This window comes from Ipomoea nil, unplaced genomic scaffold (assembly GCF_001879475.1).
Source record: "Ipomoea nil cultivar Tokyo-kokei standard unplaced genomic scaffold, Asagao_1.1 scaffold2565, whole genome shotgun sequence".
NCBI lineage: Eukaryota > Viridiplantae > Streptophyta > Magnoliopsida > Solanales > Convolvulaceae > Ipomoea > Ipomoea nil.
In genome coordinates this window covers 768,284-789,019 of record NW_017618993.1, presented here as the reverse complement: position 1 = coordinate 789,019, position 20,736 = coordinate 768,284, and the positions used below count along the sequence as shown (strand labels likewise).

The 20,736-nt window shown below is 34.8% G+C and overlaps 1 protein-coding gene across 2 annotated transcripts; it reads right to left on the bottom strand.

Moving 5' to 3' along the window:
* Nucleotides 1-4,098: 4,098 nt before the first annotated feature.
* On the bottom strand, nt 4,099-6,971 carry LOC109153976 (GDSL esterase/lipase At2g27360-like). 2 transcript variants are annotated; one of them, XM_019301862.1, is made up of 5 exons: nt 6,674-6,971; nt 6,376-6,585; nt 6,147-6,292; nt 5,004-5,280; nt 4,099-4,416 (listed from the first exon to the last, which is right to left on the bottom strand). In XM_019301862.1, exons 1-5 carry the CDS (start codon nt 6,927-6,929, stop codon nt 4,166-4,168), a joined length of 1,140 nt encoding a protein of 379 aa, XP_019157407.1. In that variant the 5' UTR covers nt 6,930-6,971; the 3' UTR covers nt 4,099-4,165. The 2 variants fall into 2 exon arrangements, with proteins under 2 accessions (XP_019157407.1, XP_019157408.1); XM_019301863.1 differs by having other exon boundaries at nt 5,214-5,280.
* Nucleotides 6,972-20,736: the final 13,765 nt, after the last annotated feature.

The window sequence follows — 20,736 nt, the reverse complement described above, 5'->3', positions numbered from 1 at the left end:
CTGTAATAGCTAGAAAAGCTTCCCGTTCTTAATCTCTGCCGCTGCTTCCACGATAACTCTCACTCTTCTGTCAATGCGTTTTATTCCACAGCCCTAACCCACGCAACTAAAAAGGTACAACACATGTCGTAAATATATGTCTGAATATATTTTTCCAATCAAATACTCCTAAATATAATCCAAAAGATTCCAATTCAAATCTATTCATAATTAATCATATAACTACAATTACATTTTAATCTTTTTTATTTTAATATATTCTTATTTACTTTATTATTATCTTCTAATATCCACCATTCATGTGGAATCAATCAATGGCTATTAGGTGATCTCATGATTTCATATATAATAAGGGGTGCACCGGATTCGCAGCTTTTATATATATATATATATATATATATATATATATATATATATATGGATGGATAATGAATTACTACACCCATCAGCGGTGCGGTGACAAGCATTCAAACACAGATGGGCATTAAATTAAAATATTTCCATTGGGAAAGCGATGGTTGAAGCTGTACCGGCAAGTTTGCTGGGTTAACTACAGACAAACTGAATCGTCCGAAACTAGCCTTTAAAACAAAACATAAAATTTAAAAAAAAAAATAGAAATTCGCGGTTTGAACCGAAACCCGGTTCATGAATCGGAACCGAAACTTTTATATAAGCTTTCGGTTCTGATTCGTCCATTTTTGGAACCAGAACCGGCGGTTCCGAACCGGAATCATGTATAAGTTGCACAATTAGTACACCCAAATCCACAATCGTACTATCCAGACGTGTACATATACACCAACAACCAAATGTATGCAATATTATACTCAAAAGAACAAACGAAAATAATAAAAAATACTTATCACTTTGCATGGACGAATGCACGATCGATGATGAAGAAATCACGACTCTAAATTGCAACGGTAATGATCCAAAAAAATTGAAAAAGAATTAGTATCCCCACTTTAACAAAAAAAATCAATCCATGTCATCTTTGGAAATCAAATCTGGATCATCCAAAGGATGGGTTCTCATTTGATCTAAACACACTCTCTCTCTCTCTCTCTCTCTCTATATATATATATATATATATATATATATATATATATATATATATATTGAACGTATAAAAGTATAATTGCTCAATATTAGTATAATTACCAAATAATTATTATGATAATTAAGAAATTAATTGTACAAATATTAATATAATTGGCTAATAATTATTATGTTAATTAAACTAATAATTAAATAGATATTAGTATAATTACAATTAAACATTGGTCGTTAGATTTTTTTCATAATAATTACAATTAATTCATTTAGATATGGAGGTAGAGGAAAAAAAGTAAACACGATATGGTGAAACTGAATATACTTAAGGTATAAAAGTATAATTGTGTGCACAGATATTAATATAATTGCTTGATAATTATTATGGTAATTAAGGTAAATATGAGTCGTTGAATTTATTTTTATAATAATTACAATTAAATTATTTCTCATTTTTTCTATTTTTATTTTAGTAATAATATAATTACATAAATCATATGACATATCGATTTTTTTTAAAGATAATTGTAGACAAATGAGTCATATATTATTCAATTAATTGAGTGATACTTTTACACTAATCTTATAATCAAATAAATGTACACTTTCAAATATTAGAATGGTTTATAATTTCATTTATAATTTTATTATTTAAATATAAAAAAAATTATTTGTGCATCGCACTAACGTAATTAGGAAATTATTTGCTCGAATTTAAGTAAAGCTAACATCAGAAAACATAATTGATCCAACTCATTTCATCAATTGTACAATATAATATTCATTATTATAATTTATATAATTATATATCAATTCAAATATTCTTAAAATTTTATTATAAATCTATTTCGTACAACGTACGGGTAAAAATACTAGTATAAATAATAAGAATTAATAGAAATCAATGAAAGCAATGCCAACTAGGATAATTGGCTTAACAAAATAAATGTTTAAATTTAAATCTCAAAAATGATATTGTCTTTATTAAATTTATTTATAATCTACTTTGTTTTTTTTCACAACCGAATTTAAAGATCTGTAAAAATATATGATACATTATAAAATTTATTTTAATAAAATTATAAATAACAAGCATCAATTTATTTTAATAAAATTATAATAGTCTTTGTTTTTATAATGTATCAGATCTTTTATACAAAATTTCAGAACTGTCAAAACATGCTCAACTCGCTCGGTTTTTGTGTGTGTGTGTGTGTGTGTGTGTGTGTCTGTTTACCACAAGGTGATTCAGATCTTTCTCTCCATTTGCTCTGGAAGGCACAAGAGATGGCTCAAAGGGAATCATCAATTGTGCGAATTAAATCTGGGTTATCTCGAAATTCTCTTTCACATAGAGAACTCATTTACTACTTGAGCTATCCTGTTAGGTTTGGACCATCTTCCAGTTATTTTGCTTGTTGGATTGGAGAAATTTTTGACTTTGCCTGACTGGAGTTGGCTTAGCCTAATTATGTATATATAATTATATAACGCATAAAGTGTGTATATAGAATAATAATTAAATGAAACCACTTCTTCCCGTGAGTTTCCTGAGACCCTTTATAAATGCACAAAAGTTAATACACGAATGCACAAAGACTAGATTGTGTGCAATTCGCCACACAATCTACCTTGTGTGCATTTACGAAGGGTCTCACGGGAACAAATGGATGCACTTGAATATTAGTCCCCCCCCCCCCCCCTCCCCCCCCCCACCACACACACACATATAGGGAAGGGTTCAGGTGTGGGTATAGGCTTTCCGTGTGGTTGTGCAGTTGACACACCTTAAACATTAAAATGACGCACCTTAAATACACAAACCACGTACGCACCTTAAGCACACAACAAAGTACCTTAAGAACACAAACCATGCACTCACCTTAAGTACACAAACCACGCACCTTAAGCACACAACAAAGCACCTTAACAACACAAACCACGCACCTAAGGTTTTAAAATGACCCACCTTAAGTTTCACACAACTGACGTACCTTAAGAAGGAAAACCACGCACCTTAAGTTTCAACAACTACTCACATTAAGCACAAAACTCACGCACCTTAAGCACAAAACCCACGCACCTTTTTAAGAAGGAAAACCACGCACTTTAAGTTTCAACAAATACTGACATTAAGCACACAACCCACGCACCGTAAGCACAAAACGCACGCACCTTAAGCACAAAAACCACACACCTTAAATTTGACCTAGATGAAAAAATTATCAAATTGTCACCACATTTTTTTTTTTTAAATTTTGGTAATACTGGACGTTGATTTAAGCAAGATCAATGGCTCAAATTTAACCGCACAACTATACCTGGCCACACCAACCGCATTTAAACCTAATAATATATGGAGTATATATTAGTCATAATATTTTTATTACAAGTATTAAATAATAAGATTAATTGTAACTTTAAATAAATATTATTATAATTATATATTTAATATAAAGTTGATTTATTATTACATAAACCAAACATACTAGAAACCAAACAGTAAAAATGCACACACCATAGCAAAAAAAAAAAATGCACAAACTCGTCCCACACCCACAAAAACCCTGCATCCAAACCGAGAAAACAAAAAGATGCACCCAGGCGACTGGAAATTTGTCAATGGTTATAGGGATATGTCAATCACAATAAGTAAGAGTTTGTGGAATTTATGCCTCACCTTTCAAGGCGACTTAAGTGAGCAAGTCAATGCTCTGGGAGAATTTTAATTTTATTTTAGTGTATCCAGGATTTCTACAGTCGGATACAATGACTAATTTCCTATTAAATTGTAAGCACATTTTTAGGTGAGACAATTGACCTAAAAATTTAAGACTGCTTTTAATTTACCCAAAGTTAAAAAACGAATAGTCATTGAGTTTTGATTAAAGATGGATGAACCAATTCCATTCAATCACACCCCAGGTTCTGGGAGAATTTACCGTACAACCACAAAGTATTTCAATTCACAACACATACAATCATATACCTAAATAATAATAATAATAATAATAATAATAATAATAATAATAATAATAATAATAATAGAAATATAATTTTATTATCCCTAGCTCCAAATTAAAAACCATAGCATATATAATAGCAATTGTTATATCCACATAGCAGAAGTAGAAGTAGAGCAGGAGGCAGTAATATTTGGGGAAGTATATAACCCACTTAGCAAACCCCTAGCAATCCATCGATTTGCTGCCTGTGTTAAGTGCGCACCATCCCATTCGATATAAGATGAAGGATCATTGCAGGCATGTGAGGATGGATACCCACATTTTGTGTCCCCTTCCGCGTTGTATGGACCCCCACTTCCGCAACAAGCAATAACTCCAGTTTCATTATTAAAACCTATATATATATATATAAAACAAAATGAACAACAACTACTTTTACATTAACATTGATTTTAAAACCTATATATCATATAAAACACATGATGATCTAACATCACTATTGGAAATTATGAATTTCCGACCACCTGAAAGTGTTCTTAAATCAAATCAAAAGCAAAAAGTGGTTAGAAATAGCTATAAAGATTTTTCCAGATACCAAAAGTGGTCGAAACAAGACTTTCGACTTGATTTAAGATCATTTTCAAATGGTTGAAAATTTCATAATTTTCAGCAGTGCATGTTAAGTTTTTTTTCGACAACTTTTGATGATAGTTGGTACTACCAACCACTTATAACAAGTAGTACAGTTAATAATAACAACGTAACAACCAATTTTTGTTTTTTTATTAATTCTCCAAATTGGTCAGAAAACTATCTAGGTCAGGTCAGGTAAATTCAAACCACTTTCTAGTGCATGGTTAAAAATCTTGAATTTTTGGAAGAAATGGTTTAGTATAATGTTTGAATCTTTTTTCTTTTTAAATTTAAATATATTATACTCCATAATTTTGAATTGAAGAGTAGTTGAGGAGTGGTACTAACCATATTTCTCGGGAGAGAGAAAAAGTTCTAATCTAGCATTGTAATAATCAGCATAAGTAATAAAAACATTAGGATAATGTTCTTGAATCCGAGTCAACTCTTTTTGAAGCAATCGATTATGTTTTTGTCCGAATTCGTTGAGCCAAGTGAGACAACCAGTACTCAGATCATAATCTTCTTCATTTGAACCATAATAAACTGCTAAACAACCTGCTAAGCACCCAACTGGCAACATCCCAGGCACCATGATGTTTACAACACCTAGCTTAATTAGTTCCTGCAGGGCATCATCACCGCAAATATTGTATTTTATTCTTTTCATCCGTAAAATATTCATCAATACTCTTTTTTTTTTTTTTTGAAAATAAAAATATTCATCAATACAGTGCATAAATAATTGATAAATTTAATTGTCACTGTCCATAAAAGTTCTAAAATTTTCACCAATAAACATATTCAATCTAAAACATGCTTTCCTTATCGAAATATAAATAAAACATGACAATATTTAAAAGACATGAATTGATTTGATTACTTTCGATGTCTTCTTTTTAACTCAAGATTTAATATTTCTTATTCAATGCTCATGTGACATGTTTAAATTGATGCTACACCAAAAGTATACCTAGCGCCCCAATGCACTGCTCAAGATACACCCCTCCTAAAATCACATATGTATCAATAAATTTAATCTAAAGCATATTCTAATAAATCCAAAAAAAAAAAAAAAAAAAAAAAAAAAAACAAAACAAAAGAGAACAAACATGAAACCATATATGCTAAGCATTCACCAATCACCACTAGCGTCGAAAAAATCAAAACAAGAACGATGGAAAATGATCGGAAAATCTTTAAAAATAGCTTAAAATAATGCACCATAATTCCTCACACCTAATTGTGCATTTTCAAACACTGTGGGGTACTTTTATGCATATTTAATGGTGCATTTTTTTGGTGATGTGTACCTAATAATGGTGCATATTTGTGTTGTGCATTTCCTAACATTGTTGGTGCATATTTGCATAACTACTTGATATTTAATCTTATTTTTTACCTAAGAGTTCCTTGATCTCTTTTATATATATATGAGGCTTATCTCACCTACTAAACCCTCTTTTAAGTTCCTAATAGTATAAGGCTGACCTCAATTGCAGATCCAATAGCGTTAACAATCAGAGGCTGGAGGCGATAAGCATCCTCAACCCTCTTACTCAACATGGTAGGAGCATAATCGTTGCTTCCAAAAGACCCAAAAATTATTAATGACTTGTCGAATATTTCGTCACAACCTGCAAGAAAAAGATTAGTCTTTCAAGGCTGGGAATCAAATTCAAGAAAAATATATGTCATCCAGGCCAGTATTTAAAGCTACTTGAGGTTTTGCAGATAGATGGGAGCAGGCTTTTGAACATGTTGATCTGAGACATCATAGAGATATTGTCCCGAGAGTAACTCCAGTCTGCCTGAAGGACATCATCTGTCAGAGCTGGAGCTCCAATCACCGCGAAGTTCACGCCTCCTCCAGGATTTGCATTTCCGCCACCGCTATACGGCGGCAGAAGTGGAAGCCCATAGTGCTCCGCTGCAAGTGGATGGAAAGCTAAAACATCAAAACCACCGTATGGTATAAATGATTGCCGCCGACAGATTAAAAAGAAGAGAGTATGAACCAATGAAATCTATGATAAGACGGCCGTCGGAGCAGCGGCCGGTGGGATGGTGGAAGAATGTTTCCCCATAGGGAGGAGTGCTGCAATTGGGAATCTCATCATACTGTAAAAGTCCCTTGGAGATTAAAGAAATATAGTTTCCGGTGTCGATGATGGAATCGCCAAAAGCGAAAATGGAAGTGTAGCATCCATTAACAAATTGTGAAGAAGCCAACACCGTCAGTAGAAGAACGCAGGCCACTATTGGAAGTGACATTTTTTTTGTTTGATTGAGCTTATTGTTTCTAGCGAGCAATGGATATTTCTAGTGCAATTATATTGTTTCTTAACATATTGGTATTTGGTATCCAATGTGAACCAAAAATAGTAATTATGTATTTAAGGGATGTTTGGTTCATGGAAAATGTTTTTCAAAGGAAAACATTTTTCTTAAAGTGAATGAAAATTTTGTTTTCTAGTGTTTGTTTTATGGAATTTATTTTTTATTGGAAAATGAATTCTTCAAATTTGAGGAAAACAAAATCCTTGGTTGGATCAAGGATTTTGTTTTTCATGGAAGATGGGAAGAAAAAGTGAATAGATTATCTATTTTACCCTTACTTTCTTTTTTAATTATATTACTTTTATTAATTTGTAGGGGCATATAGGTCTATTCCCAGTAATTCTTTTTCCACCAATCGAAGCCGTGGAACAGAAAACTGCTCATATATTTGTGAAAGCTACTGGCTCTGTTCATATTCTTTCTCAACCTACTGACCTCCACTAAGGCTCGAACTCATAATCTTCCAAATGGAACTCCAAACAGGGTACCATTAGACCACATAGTCCTGGTATATATATAAATAGAGTTTTTTGCACTTTTAGTCCCACGACTATAGTGGCACTGGCAGAATTGATCCACGACTTTTGAACCTTGCAATTTTAGTCCACGACTATTGATTTTTTTGCAAAAATGGTCCTTCCGGCCACTTTTCCGTCAAAATTTCACCGGAAAAAAAAATTCTCCATTTTTAGCCGGGTTAAAATTGACATTTTACTTATCTCAAAAAATTAAAAGAAAAAAATTGATATTTGACTACATACAATATTACTGGGCTACATACTACTGCCCCAGGCGGCAGAGTTCCTGGAGCAGGCAGGGCTGTCACTAAGCGGCGGAGCGACCGTGGCGTTCCCCGGGCTAGTTGGGTTATCTGGCAGCAGCATTGGAGTGGTACATGTACTCCGCTGCATGGGGCAGTAGTATGTAGCCCAGTAATATTGTATGTAGTCAAATATCAATTTTTTTCTTTTAATTTTTTGAGATAAGTAAAATGTCAATTTTAACCCGATTAAAAATAGAGAATTTTTTTCCGGTGAAATTTTGACGGAAAAGTGGCCGGAAGGACCATTTTTGCAAAAAAATCAATAGTCGTGGACTAAAATTGCAAGGTTCAAAAGTAGTGGATCAATTCTGCCAGTGCCACTATAGTCGTGGGACTAAAAGTGCAAAAAACTCTATATAAATATATATATATATATATATATATATATATATATATATATATATATATATATATATATATATATATATATATATATATATATATATATATATATATATATATATATCATCTCTTTGGCTAGAGGAGAATGAATTCATGTCTAAAGCATGTCTTTGGGAGGAAGTCCTGGTACTCATTCCTTGAAGTGAGGGAGACGGTGCGTAACCACTGTTATGTTAGGAAAAAGACGATGTTTGAAAGGGGCTCGCGTCTGATTATCTTATATATGAAACTAAGAGAATGGATGCTTTTAGGTCTTTTCACGACTCTGTTGCTATTGACTCATCTGCTGAGATTGGAATGCTTGATATATATATATATATATATATATATATATATATATATATCCCTTATACTTATATTTGGGAGTTGTCAATTGCCCTTCAAAAATGACACCCTACTGGCCATTGATTTGAAATCTAATGGTTCAAACTTTTTGATATAACATATGTATTTATTTTTGTTTTTAATTGCCCCCAAATCTTAAATAAATTACAGGTTTGCCATACAATAAAGTAGTGGCAGTTGTCAACAATATTAGTTTCATAAAATTTGGTTTCGAGTTAGCTGACTAAAAATTTCCTATTAAATATGGGTCGCAATTTAATTTAACGTTTATCTATCCCTTCTCAAGTGGTATGGTAAAAACCTACTAATATATACTAAAATTTGATTTTCCCTTTGTTTTGCAATCTAAGTGATACCTTTTGCATATACCGTGAACAAAGAGAGGAAAATAATTGTATCTGGATCAGATCATTCTCCCATTTAATTGCACTATGAGCGAGCTCCTTAAGCTCTTGGAAGTTGCTAATAGGTACATTTATTAGCACCTCAACGATCACTTTCAAAACTATGATGGGATAAAATGATGAAAAATGGGTTGTGAACCTGATTCACAAGTTAAAGATCATATGCTTTTCCTTTGATAATGTTAAGAAAAGGTTGTAGATAACAAAGATTGCAACAGAATAATTGTTGATACATTATTGCTTATGTTACTTTATGGCGGAGTTTATTCATGGGAGTTGGTGGCCTAGCCTTTGTTAAATAAAAAGTGGTATCATATCGCTTTACCATTGTTAGCTTCATTATATATGCAACATTTGTGGTACGGTGAGGGATATCCATGTTTTGATAGAATTATTTGCAATTGTTGTGGACAAGCCTCCATTGACAATATCTAAAAGCAATTCAAGGATCATATAAGGCATTTTTAAAAAGCTGGTGAGTATATGTCCATTATCATTGTAATTCTGAGTAATGTAAGAATATTCTGGTTTAATATGTCCATTATTGAATTAATTAATCCAATGTTAGTAGTAGTTCAATTTTGTCATAATTTTAGAAAAACAAATGTACTAAAATAGTCTATATATTACATACGATATTTTGTTATTAATGATGTACTATTAATGTTTAATTTGTCAAAATCATATTAAATTTAAAGTTATAATTATATCTTGCATGTTGTTACGTAAATAATGTATTTATGTATGTTTTTATTTTTTATATAACAATTATTAAAATTTGTATATATTATCATTTAAAAATTAGAACAATTTAATTCTAATTATCATATATAATTAGGTTCGGGTGCGGTTGGCAGCTCAATGTGCGTTGTGCGGTTAAATCTGAGCCATTGATCTTGCTTAAATCAAAGTCCAAGATTACTAAAATTAAAAAAAAAAAAAATGCGGTGGCAATTTGATAATTTTTACATCTAGGTCAAATTTAAGGTGCGTGGGTTTTGTACTTAATGTGAGTGGGATTTGAGCTTAAGATGCGTGTGGTTTGTGCTTAAGGTGTGTGGGTTGTGTTCTTAATGTGAGTAGTTGTTGAAACTTAAGGTGCGTGAGGTTTGTACTTAAGGTGCATGGGGTTTGTGCTTAATGTGAGTAGTTGAAATTTAAGGTGTGTGAGTTTTGTGTTTAAGGTGCGTGAGTTTTGCGCTTAAGGTACGTGTGTTGTGTGCTTAAGATGCGTTATTCGTATGCTTAAGGTGCGTTAGTTTATAAAATGAAAGTGCACGATGTTAATACTTAAGGTGCGTTGTTCTAACAGTTAAGGTGTGTTTTTTTTTTTTTTAATTTTCATTGAATTGAGCCGTTGATCTGAATTTGATCAATGGCTCAGATCTAACCGCACGGGAAGCTATACCCGCACCTGAACCATTCTCTCTCTCTCTCTCTCTCTCTCTCTCTCTCTCTCTATATATATATATATATATATATATATATATATATATATATATATATATATATCTGTGTGTGTGTGTGCGCGCGCGCTCGCGCACGCACGCACGTAGGGATCTCGGTTTAGGGCTAGCCCTGTCGGGGTTGTCGAGCTTATTGGTTCGGACTAATCGGTTATTTCATTATTTTATTTTCGGGTTCGGTTTGGTTCAAAACTAAACATTGGGTTGTCGAGCTTATCAGGCAATTTGAACCATCTGAACTAAAATTACAATCTCATCATACTCATTCGCGTTCGCACACACTTAATCTAATCTAGACAATTAAAAAATATAAGATCGATGCACACGATTTATTCTCACGTTCTCACCTAAGCAAGTGTTCTCATTGGAACCCTTATATATATATATATATATATATATATATATATATATATATATATATATATATATATATATATATATATATATATATCCCATGAGAAAATCCGTGTGAAAAAAAAAAACAAATAAGAACCAATCTTAGTCTTATAGTTATAAAAATCGAACGGATTAGAACAAATTACATCTTTGTAATTATTGTCAATTTTACTTTGCAACTTAGAAAACTATATTATGCACTTTGTAACAACTAAATGTGCATTCCTAGATAACCACCTAGTAGAAAATGAGTCATTTGGACGCGTCTTTACTAGTAAAGACGCATATATACGCGTTATTACTAGCTAAGAAATGACGCGTATTCTAATTATTATTTTTAGAAGAATTAATTTCTAAGACAATAAGCGTTTGGATCTAAAGTTATTGACGCCTATTATGTTTAACAAAAATAAAAATAATAATATGCGTCATTACCATTTGAAGTTAGAGACGCCTATAGTTATATTTTTAATGTTTAGTTTAAAAGAAAATATTATATTTGATGCACCGCCCATGTCTAGGTGCTATAAAACGGCAGTGAATCAAAACTCGCCACCTAATAAAAATGTAAAGTCAATTTTGACTGAGTTTTTTTTTTTTTTTTTTTTTTTTTTTTTTTTTATGGTTAAGATCCTTCTCCATTAAAAATTTGAACTAGATTATTTATTTATTTATTTTCCATAAGTAACACATATAAAGTAAAAAAATGTCAAATGATGCGCCAACTAATTCAATTATTGAATGATTACTTGAAGATATATATGACTAATTGATTTAATTATTGTTTTTTGGGATAAATGCTAAGAACATCCACATCAGTTGGGAAGAATGTGGGGATAATATAAGACTGATTAGGAAAGAGAATGTGGGAAGGGGAGGAAAAAAAAACGAAAACTAAAAAACAAAAACCAAAAAAAAAAAAAAAAGTTCAGGCACGCCGATCGGCGCGCCTGACGTGCCCGTGTGGGCGCGCACAGCAGCTGTTCCTCCATTTTTTGATTTCTGACATAATTTTTGACATTTACAGAGGCATTCTTTCCAAATCTATTCTCCCCCACATTAACTATAAACTTGAACTAAGTGAATTAATGTTGCATTCTCCCCACATTATTTACTGATGTGGATGTTCTAAGGGAGGAGAACCCAAAGTGAGCTAATACCTTTACTCAGCTCTAAAAGAGCGACAGAGTATATCGATCTTGTCCAGACACATTTTTTCCTTAGGGCATCTTTTGCGACTCAGTTACAATGTCTTTCACCGTTCCAAAGCAAAGAGGTTCCATTGTTAATCTAGTTAGCAGCCTCAAGAGAGTTACTTTGAACCCAAATTTTGCATTGCCCTTTCAACCATGCCCACTAGAAGTCTAGCAAGCAGCAAGAATTGCCAATACCTCTCCCGCAATAATGTTCCGCACTTTGGTCATGCCAAAGAAGCCAGCAACCCAATTTCTTCTAATCGCATCCCCAATAGGAGCTTTTACTTGAATTTTGGAATAGTAAAAACTAGATCTTGAATTTTTGAGAAATGTGGAGGGTGATTTTTAACTTGTTTTTTTCTCCTCTATTGTAGTTTTTTTTTGTTTTTTGTGGGCCCCTCAATAGGTGAGGACAAGGAAAACACAACGCAAATTATGATGTGCAACCGTGTGTGTAACACCCCGATTTTCACAATATTTAAATAGCTTAAATAACTAGATAAACAAGCTAAACATCCATTAAAGATAAAGCGGAAGCATGTCTAAACGGAGATATTATGCCACACCTATCACAACATAGGTGCACAGGCTAAGTTTACAAATCCAATATAACAACACATGTCTAAGGCACACGGGCCACAAAACATCCAAGGCTCACAGGCCAAACAAAAGCTAAGAAAAGGAAAGGGCTACGCTAGCTACTGTCTCCACTAGCGCGCTCTCCCTCTAAGCAAAACCTGTAAACAAACATATAAATAAGGGATGACACCCGGTCAGCGAATAATGTTGGTAACCCACCAATACGCATTAAGTATCATAATATAGATAGATATAATCAAAAGCAGTTGAAACGGGAAATACCATATATATATCATTTGAAAACCAAGAGCAATGTTGCAAAAATCGCGCCTAGGCGCCGATTAATCGGCGCCTAGGCGCTAGGCGCCATTGCGCCGCCGCGAGGAACGGCCTCCGCGGCCGGCCGCCTAGCCGGCCGGCTAGGCGGTTTTTTTTTTTTTTTTTTTTTTTGAAAATTTCGGAAAAGTTTCGGAAGGCATAACTTTTGACTCGGTTGTCCGATTTGGACAAATTTTTTTTTCAAATCGCGTATTTTTTCGAGATCTATCCACCGCAAACAGCCGAAGGCGGTTTGGTCCACTAATTTCTCAAAAAAATGCTTCTTTAGCTCTTAATTTTAGTTTTTTATGTATTTAGATGGTTTAAAAAATATTTTGAACACTTTTACAACCACTTTCGTAAATAATTTCTAAGAAATAACTATAGAAACCTTATGTTTTATTACTAAATTTTAAAAATTTTAAATTTTAAATTTTATTTTTAATTAAAAAAAATAAAAAATAAAATAAAAAATAAAATAAAAAATCGGCGCCTAGGCGCCCTAGGCGCTAGGCGCCCCCTTGGCGCCTAGGGGGCGCCTAGCGTGTTTTGCAACATTGACCAAGAGTGAAACCACAATAGACTCATAAGCATTCTCAACAAGAATCGAGGATCATCAACCTCAACAAGACAACAAACCACAAACAACAAGTGACAACACAACTCTAGGTGTAACCTACCCTTCACGAGGTAGTGTTCACCATAGGCATGCTTAAAGCAAGGAATACAACAGCAACATCATAATGATCAACACATTTCAATAACAAGTACCAAGTCCGACCTTATTCCATAGTACCACCCTTATGGCTACCCCCGGCCTTATCACAGTTCCAACCTGTACCTCCAAGTGCCACCCTGTACTTCTAAGTCCAACCTTTTACCTCCTGGGACCATCGTTGTAACACCCCTAATTTTGAGATATTTAAAACTTATAAAATAAAGGCGAATTCATTGATTTAATTCCCAAATAGAGCATAATACTATTATAAGAGTCAGGGTGCTATGCCACACCTAGGTTTGAGAACCTAGGTGCACAGGCTAAACTAATCAAGCATAAGAAATCCTTAAATCCATATTCAGTACAATCGCAAGGCACGCAGGCCAACTACTGAGCTAAGACTATCTAAACTAAGCCAAGGCCCTGACTAGCGCGCTCTGAAGCTAAAGCTCATCACCTGAAAAACATTCGGTATAACAACTGTCAGCGAATAATGCCGGTAACCCACTCTAACGCGTTAAGTACAATATAGGTAGATATAAGAAACTCATTTTAAAACTAGAATACATATATACTTACGAAACTCAAGTTTAAATCCAAGACCAAAACTCAAGGTATATTAACAGACCCAATATCATAGAATAATCATTATGCAATGCAAGACATAACAGACAGATGATCATGCAAGTAATGAGTAGAGGTAATTAACCAAGGCATTCAATACAAACAGTTAGCAAGTAGTCAACAAAGCACACAAATCATCCTCCAACCTTATACCAAGTTCCAACCGTATAACTCCCCTCCGTCCTTATATCAGTTCCAACCTATACCTCCAGGTAGGGATGGCAATTTCAATCCGACCCGTGGATATCCACCCGAATCCACCCCGCATGGATCGGGTTTTTTTTGGGTGATGGTGGGTGGTGGATCGGGGGTGGGTCTTAAAAAAGCAAACCCGCGGTGGGTCGGGTTGGATTCGGGTTCTATGTACAAGACCCGCCTAGAACCCCACCCGACCCACCATGTGTGTGTGTATATATATATAATAGTAAACTAAGTACTAGTATGTAGTTATTTATAATAGTTTATATAAGTTCGTGTATCTTTTTAATATTTTTTATATCAAAACTACTAAGTTTATTTTTAAAAATTAACAATTTTGTTATTATATTTAAATATTTCCATTATTTATGTTTTAGTATCACTAATGGATTTTATTTTTTTATTATGTGTAAATAATTTAAATATTATTTTTTAAAAAACATAATAAGATGATAAGTGGTGGGTACCCATAGTGGGCACTCGCATTCGGTGGGGGTGGGGGTGGGTTGTGAAAAAGTCCACCCGATGCGGGTTGGAGGTGGGGGTGGGTGGAGAAAATATAAGGTGGGTCGGGTGATGGATGTAGCCCTCCCCGACCCACACCCGACCCATTGCCATCCCTACCTCCAGGCCACCCTTATATCCCCACCCCTTATGCCTCCGGGCAACTACATGCCCCCACCGATGAACCCACCTTTCAACCACCAACATATCAAGATGGTGCCGCAGTGCCATTCAATGATCCGCACCTCTAGTGCCAATACCAAGGGGTTAGCGCATATAGCTCTAACATGACACCGCAGCACTTATAACCTGACCCAATACTCAACGGCAAGCTAGTCGAAGGTGGGTGTGTGCCTTTAGCACAGTCACCGCTATGGTCTGTACCTTTAGTACAATGACCGGGAACAAGTGGTGCCAACTGCCAACAGTTTATTTTCCACCAATCACAATCTCATCATTATCATCATCATTATCAGTTACACTGGCCATTGCGCAATGACCACGATACTCATCATCATCAATCAATCAACACATAATCACATAACAAGCAAGACACAACAACAACGACATGTATCACACATAAGATCCTAGAACGATGCCTAAAACACCAAACGAGACTCAACCACGGCAAATTGGGTACAATGGGACACAACGGGGCACGGGGACACATCAAACGGGGAAAAACACCACGAACCACCATCAATTTCCAGCGGGTGGCCGGCGGGTGGAGGACCACCTGCCGGCAGCGGTCCACAGTCCAGCGGTGCCCCGAGGGCTACCCGCCGGCTGCCCGGTGGAGATCGGGCAAGGGCAGCGGGTAAGTGGCGGGCACCCCTACCCCCACCTACCCCCACTAACTCCTAGGTAATATTTCGGTCCCAGGATCTTTCGTGGAACCCGGAACCATGTCCAGACACATTCAAGCACATAATGACAACACCACGTACTCAATTAACGGAATTAGACCAAGAATCACACCACATACACCCTAACACGATTCCTAAACATGCCAAGACTCAATCATAAATCACATAACGATCCAGGGGCATCTGGAATCATAAGAACATCAAGAAACCTATATGCAAAACCCTAAACACAAGTCCTAGACTAGATTCAACACCCGATCATGCAAGATCTCACCCAAACATACCAAGAATAACACAATACGAAATCCACGTTATAACCCTGGGGCTCTAGACATAATCAAAATACAAGATCGTTCATATAATTATTCATAGTATCAAGAACATCAAGATTATCACATAAACATCAAGATTATCATATAAACACAATATAAGCCCTAGGCAAAGCTCTATTAAGACTCAAGCACATAATCATATATCAAAGGATCCAATGAATAAGATATAGCAAGGAAAATATATTTTGTTGAGACATGGGTTACCTCTTAGCCTTAACCAATATCCTCTGCTACTAAGGTTCTTTCTCTAAGATCTCCTTCCCGTGGGTTTTCCTACGTTTGGTGGCAGGGGGGTTCCTGGGAATATCTTGTGTGGTAGAATTAACTGTGGTAGGTTTTCTAAATGCTTCCTAAGTCCATATATATAGATTCGGGAGTCTCATCTAGGGCCTGAATAGTAAGGGTCCACTTATCATATTTCTTATAGGATTAAGGATTTGGTTTAAGGATATGGCCCATGACCCACGGTGAGCCACATTAATTAATTAAAGGAAATCTTAACCAAATTAAATTCTTTCTAATTATTATTTAACGGAATCAATTAAATAATTAGTCCGGGATTAGAGGCCGTAACACGGGGTGTTACAGTCATCCCTCGTCAAACTGCCGCGAAACAATACCGCCAAACTCTCAGTACACGAGGGTACTATTAAATATCATAGTCACATACTGCCGAACTCATGAGCAAAGCTCAATAGCAAACCACCAATTTCATCATAGTCACATATAGTCATCATCAAGAGGATTGAGGCTCATCAATAGCCCAATCAAGTATCAACAGAATTCAATGATCACACAGGATCCAATCACAAGAGTCAATCAAGAGAATTCAACGAATAGCAAGAGACAATACTCAACAATCACGGTGGACTCCAATCCACGACCAACACGATGGACAACACAAGTTGCCATCCTCAACAAGAATGAACAAAACGCACATACTAGTATAACGACATCAAAACTAGCATGCTTATCAAATGGGAAAACCAAGATAATTTCAACGAATCAAAAAGACTCAATCATCAATCCAACGAATCACAAGGTTGAACCGTTAGCACGATTCAAGACATCGAATCCTAACATGGATTCCTAACACATCGTTCTAGACATACGAAACATCAAGAGGACACTCAAAGGCTCAACCATTCAACAAAGGAAGGCCAGAACATCAAATACCAAGAAGAAAGGATCACGGGAAACAATTCTCCGATGTCAACATACGACGTTCCCCGTGGGTGGGACCACGGGTAGCGGCTACCCGTGCCCATGCCCGCGGGGTACAAGCCCCGAATACCTGTGTTCCTCACGGTTAGCCGCTACATGTGCTCCTGCCCGCGGGGAACACGAAGTCCAGAAATGAATCCCTTCGGGGATTTTCATCACCAAGGTCAAGTTCAAGTCCAAAACACCCAAAACCTCACACACAACAAAGATATGACTTGAACCAAAGGATAAGCCAAGCAATGGCATTAAAGAAACCTAAACACAAGATCTAAACATGCATTATCACAAGATCATGCATCAAATCTCACAAATAATCAAGAATCATCAAATAGAAGTCAATAATCATAAATAGCAAGTAGAAAATAAGTTTTGTATAGCATGGGTTACCTCTTGAAGACAAAAACCTCTTCTTCTGGACTCCTTAAACCTCACTTGATGACTCTTCTACCACACCACCTCCTTACACAAACCAAACCACCAAGAAAACACCAAACTTAGGAAAGACACAAAGAAACTAGATAAAAACACCAAACAACTAAGGATCTTACCCTTTCCTATGCTTGGAAGATGGAAAGTTGGAATCTTGGTTGAAAACTATGCAAAGCTTGGAAGTTCCCTTTTTGACCTGGAGAGAAAGCTAGGATTCTTTTAGAGAGAAGTTGGAGAGTTTTTAGAACTTTGGCTAGCATGGAATGAAGACAAGAGGTCTTGCTAGGGAAACATGAGCACCTCTCACTAGTGAAAAGACCAAGTTACCCTTACTAAGGTTTGGATGAATAAGGGATTGAGGTACAACACACAAGGCACAAGGTACACCAAGGAGACTAGTCAATTTCTAGTCCTTCGACTATGAAATTTCAGGATTTTAGGAGGAAATTACCAAAAAAAAAAAAAAAGGATTAATCCCTCAATTAGTCTCAATTAAGGGCGAATTTTCAGGGTGTCACAGACTCACAGTGTGCACCATGCATGGTGCACACGGTTGCAAAACGACATTGTTTACTATGATGGAGTAACGATGCCATTAGTGGCACCGTTTAACTCCACCAATCAAATAAAATTTTATTATTATTATTATTACTATTATTATTTTTTTTTTTTTTACAAAAACTCAAATCGACATGTAATTATGAATATATAGTTATGCAAGTTTGTATATATAGTTATGAAGTTATGGGTATATAGTTATGAAGTTATGGATATATAGTTATGAAGTTATGGATGTATATGAAGTTATGGGTATATAGTTATGAAGTTATGGGTATATAGTTATGAAGTTATGGATATATAGTTATGAAGTTATGGATATATAGTTATGAAGTTATGGATGTTGTAGTTATGCCATTATGGATATGGTTATCTGTGAACAAGCACTTTAAGAATTCTGAATATGGAGTTATGTAATTATGAATGTCTAGTTGTGAAATTATGAATATATGGATATGAAATTATGAATGTGTAGTTATTATTTTTGAATGTATGTACTATTGTAAAATTATGAATATATAGTTATGTAATTCTGGACATATAGTTATGAATTTGTGGATATATAGTTATGAAATTATGGATATATCCTATTGTTTGAATACGAAAGGAAACCGCCTAACGCCGTTAACTACGATCCGAACGAGATTTTTTTTAAAAAAATGAAACGGTTTCGTTTTGCAACCGTGTGCACCGGTTGCACAGAATAACGATTGAAAACACAGATGATCTTCTCTCTCCTGGCAGATTTTCTTTTTCTTTTTTCCTTTTTCTTTTTCTTCCTTTTTATTTATTCATTTTCTCTCTCCTAGTAGGCACCTCAAAAACCGCAAAAAACCCATTACTATTTAGGATGGTCTAATATTTCTTCCAATCGTTATACCGTGCACCAGGGCGCACATAGCAATGTGCGCTCCGCGCCTTCCAAAACGACGTTGTTTCGCATTATGTTACAAAATTATGTGTTTTTAGGTATAAAATTCTGTACATTCGAAACATGAGATTTTTATCATTTTAAAAAACATTTAAGTGTTTTCAGGTATAAAATTCGGTATTTTCTATTATATAATTCTGTACATTCGAAACATGCGGATTTTCAGTTATAAAATTATGTGTTTTTAGGTATAAAATTTTGTGTTTTCAGGTGTAAAATTATGTATTTTCTATTATATAATTCTGTACATTCGAAACATGGAGATTTTGAGTTATAAAAATTCTGTATTTTCAAATATAAAATTATGTATTTTCTATTATACAACTCTGTACATTTGAAACATGAATATTTTTTTTAAAGATTAACGACACGCGAAAGAGTACAAAACGTCGTCGTTTTAGGTCAGGGCGCGTGCACGGTATAATTTGCCTATATATTTCCGGCAAATCATGCAAGTTGCTATTGACATCATCATTTTTTGTCACCACTCCATTAGTCAGCTTTTATTGGTGGACGTAATCAATTTGAATTACCGGCAAATCCTGCAACTTGCTATTGACATAGACAGATCACTGTGTACTAGTTGAAATTAACGTTGTGAAGTTATATCAAGGAGTCACATCACTTTTCAAAAAATAAATAAATAAATAAATCCAAGAGTCATATCAAAAATAAAATATATTTTTATCCTCTTAAATTCTATCTTGATATTTTTTAGGGCATCTACATTAGAGATTTTTGTTTGATTTTAGAATAGTAAAAAATTTATATATTGGTTTTTAATTAATGTAAGCAGTGGCGGAGCCACAATGGGGGCAGTGGGCCTGCTGCCCCCACTGCCCTACTCCATATAAACTGAGTATATATTAAACATACCAACAATTAATCAAAGTTAGGCTTGGTTGAGATGGTTAGGCCATTATTTGACTTTATAATTTGAGTGATGAAAGGTTAGCAGTTCGAATCCTAGAGTTGCTTTTTTTTTTTTGTGTTTAGTTACCTGGTATAGTTGTTTATTTGGAATAATTATTTAATGTTAGTTAGCATATTATTGTTTAACAATTTTATTCGTATTTGAACATTTTTTAATTCATTTTACTTTTGCTTTTTTTGCCCCCACTCAACGTAAATCCTGGCTCCGCCACTGAATGTAGGGTGAAGTTTTTTGTGTATTTTTTTTTTATTACAAATATGATATTTTTGTGAGGCCGATTGAGGCGTAGTGGTGCACGCCTGTTGCAACATGGTTGAGGGCCGCTGCTCGGAGATGGTAACGGCAGCCGCTGAACCATCAATTGAAGTAGCAGCGGGAGGTGGGTGGTAGGGAGGCATTGTTATTTGTGGCCATAGGATCGTGTAGAACAAACTGATACCAAATTGAGTTTATAATATTTCACTGTTATTTCATGAAGGATTACAAAGCTATTT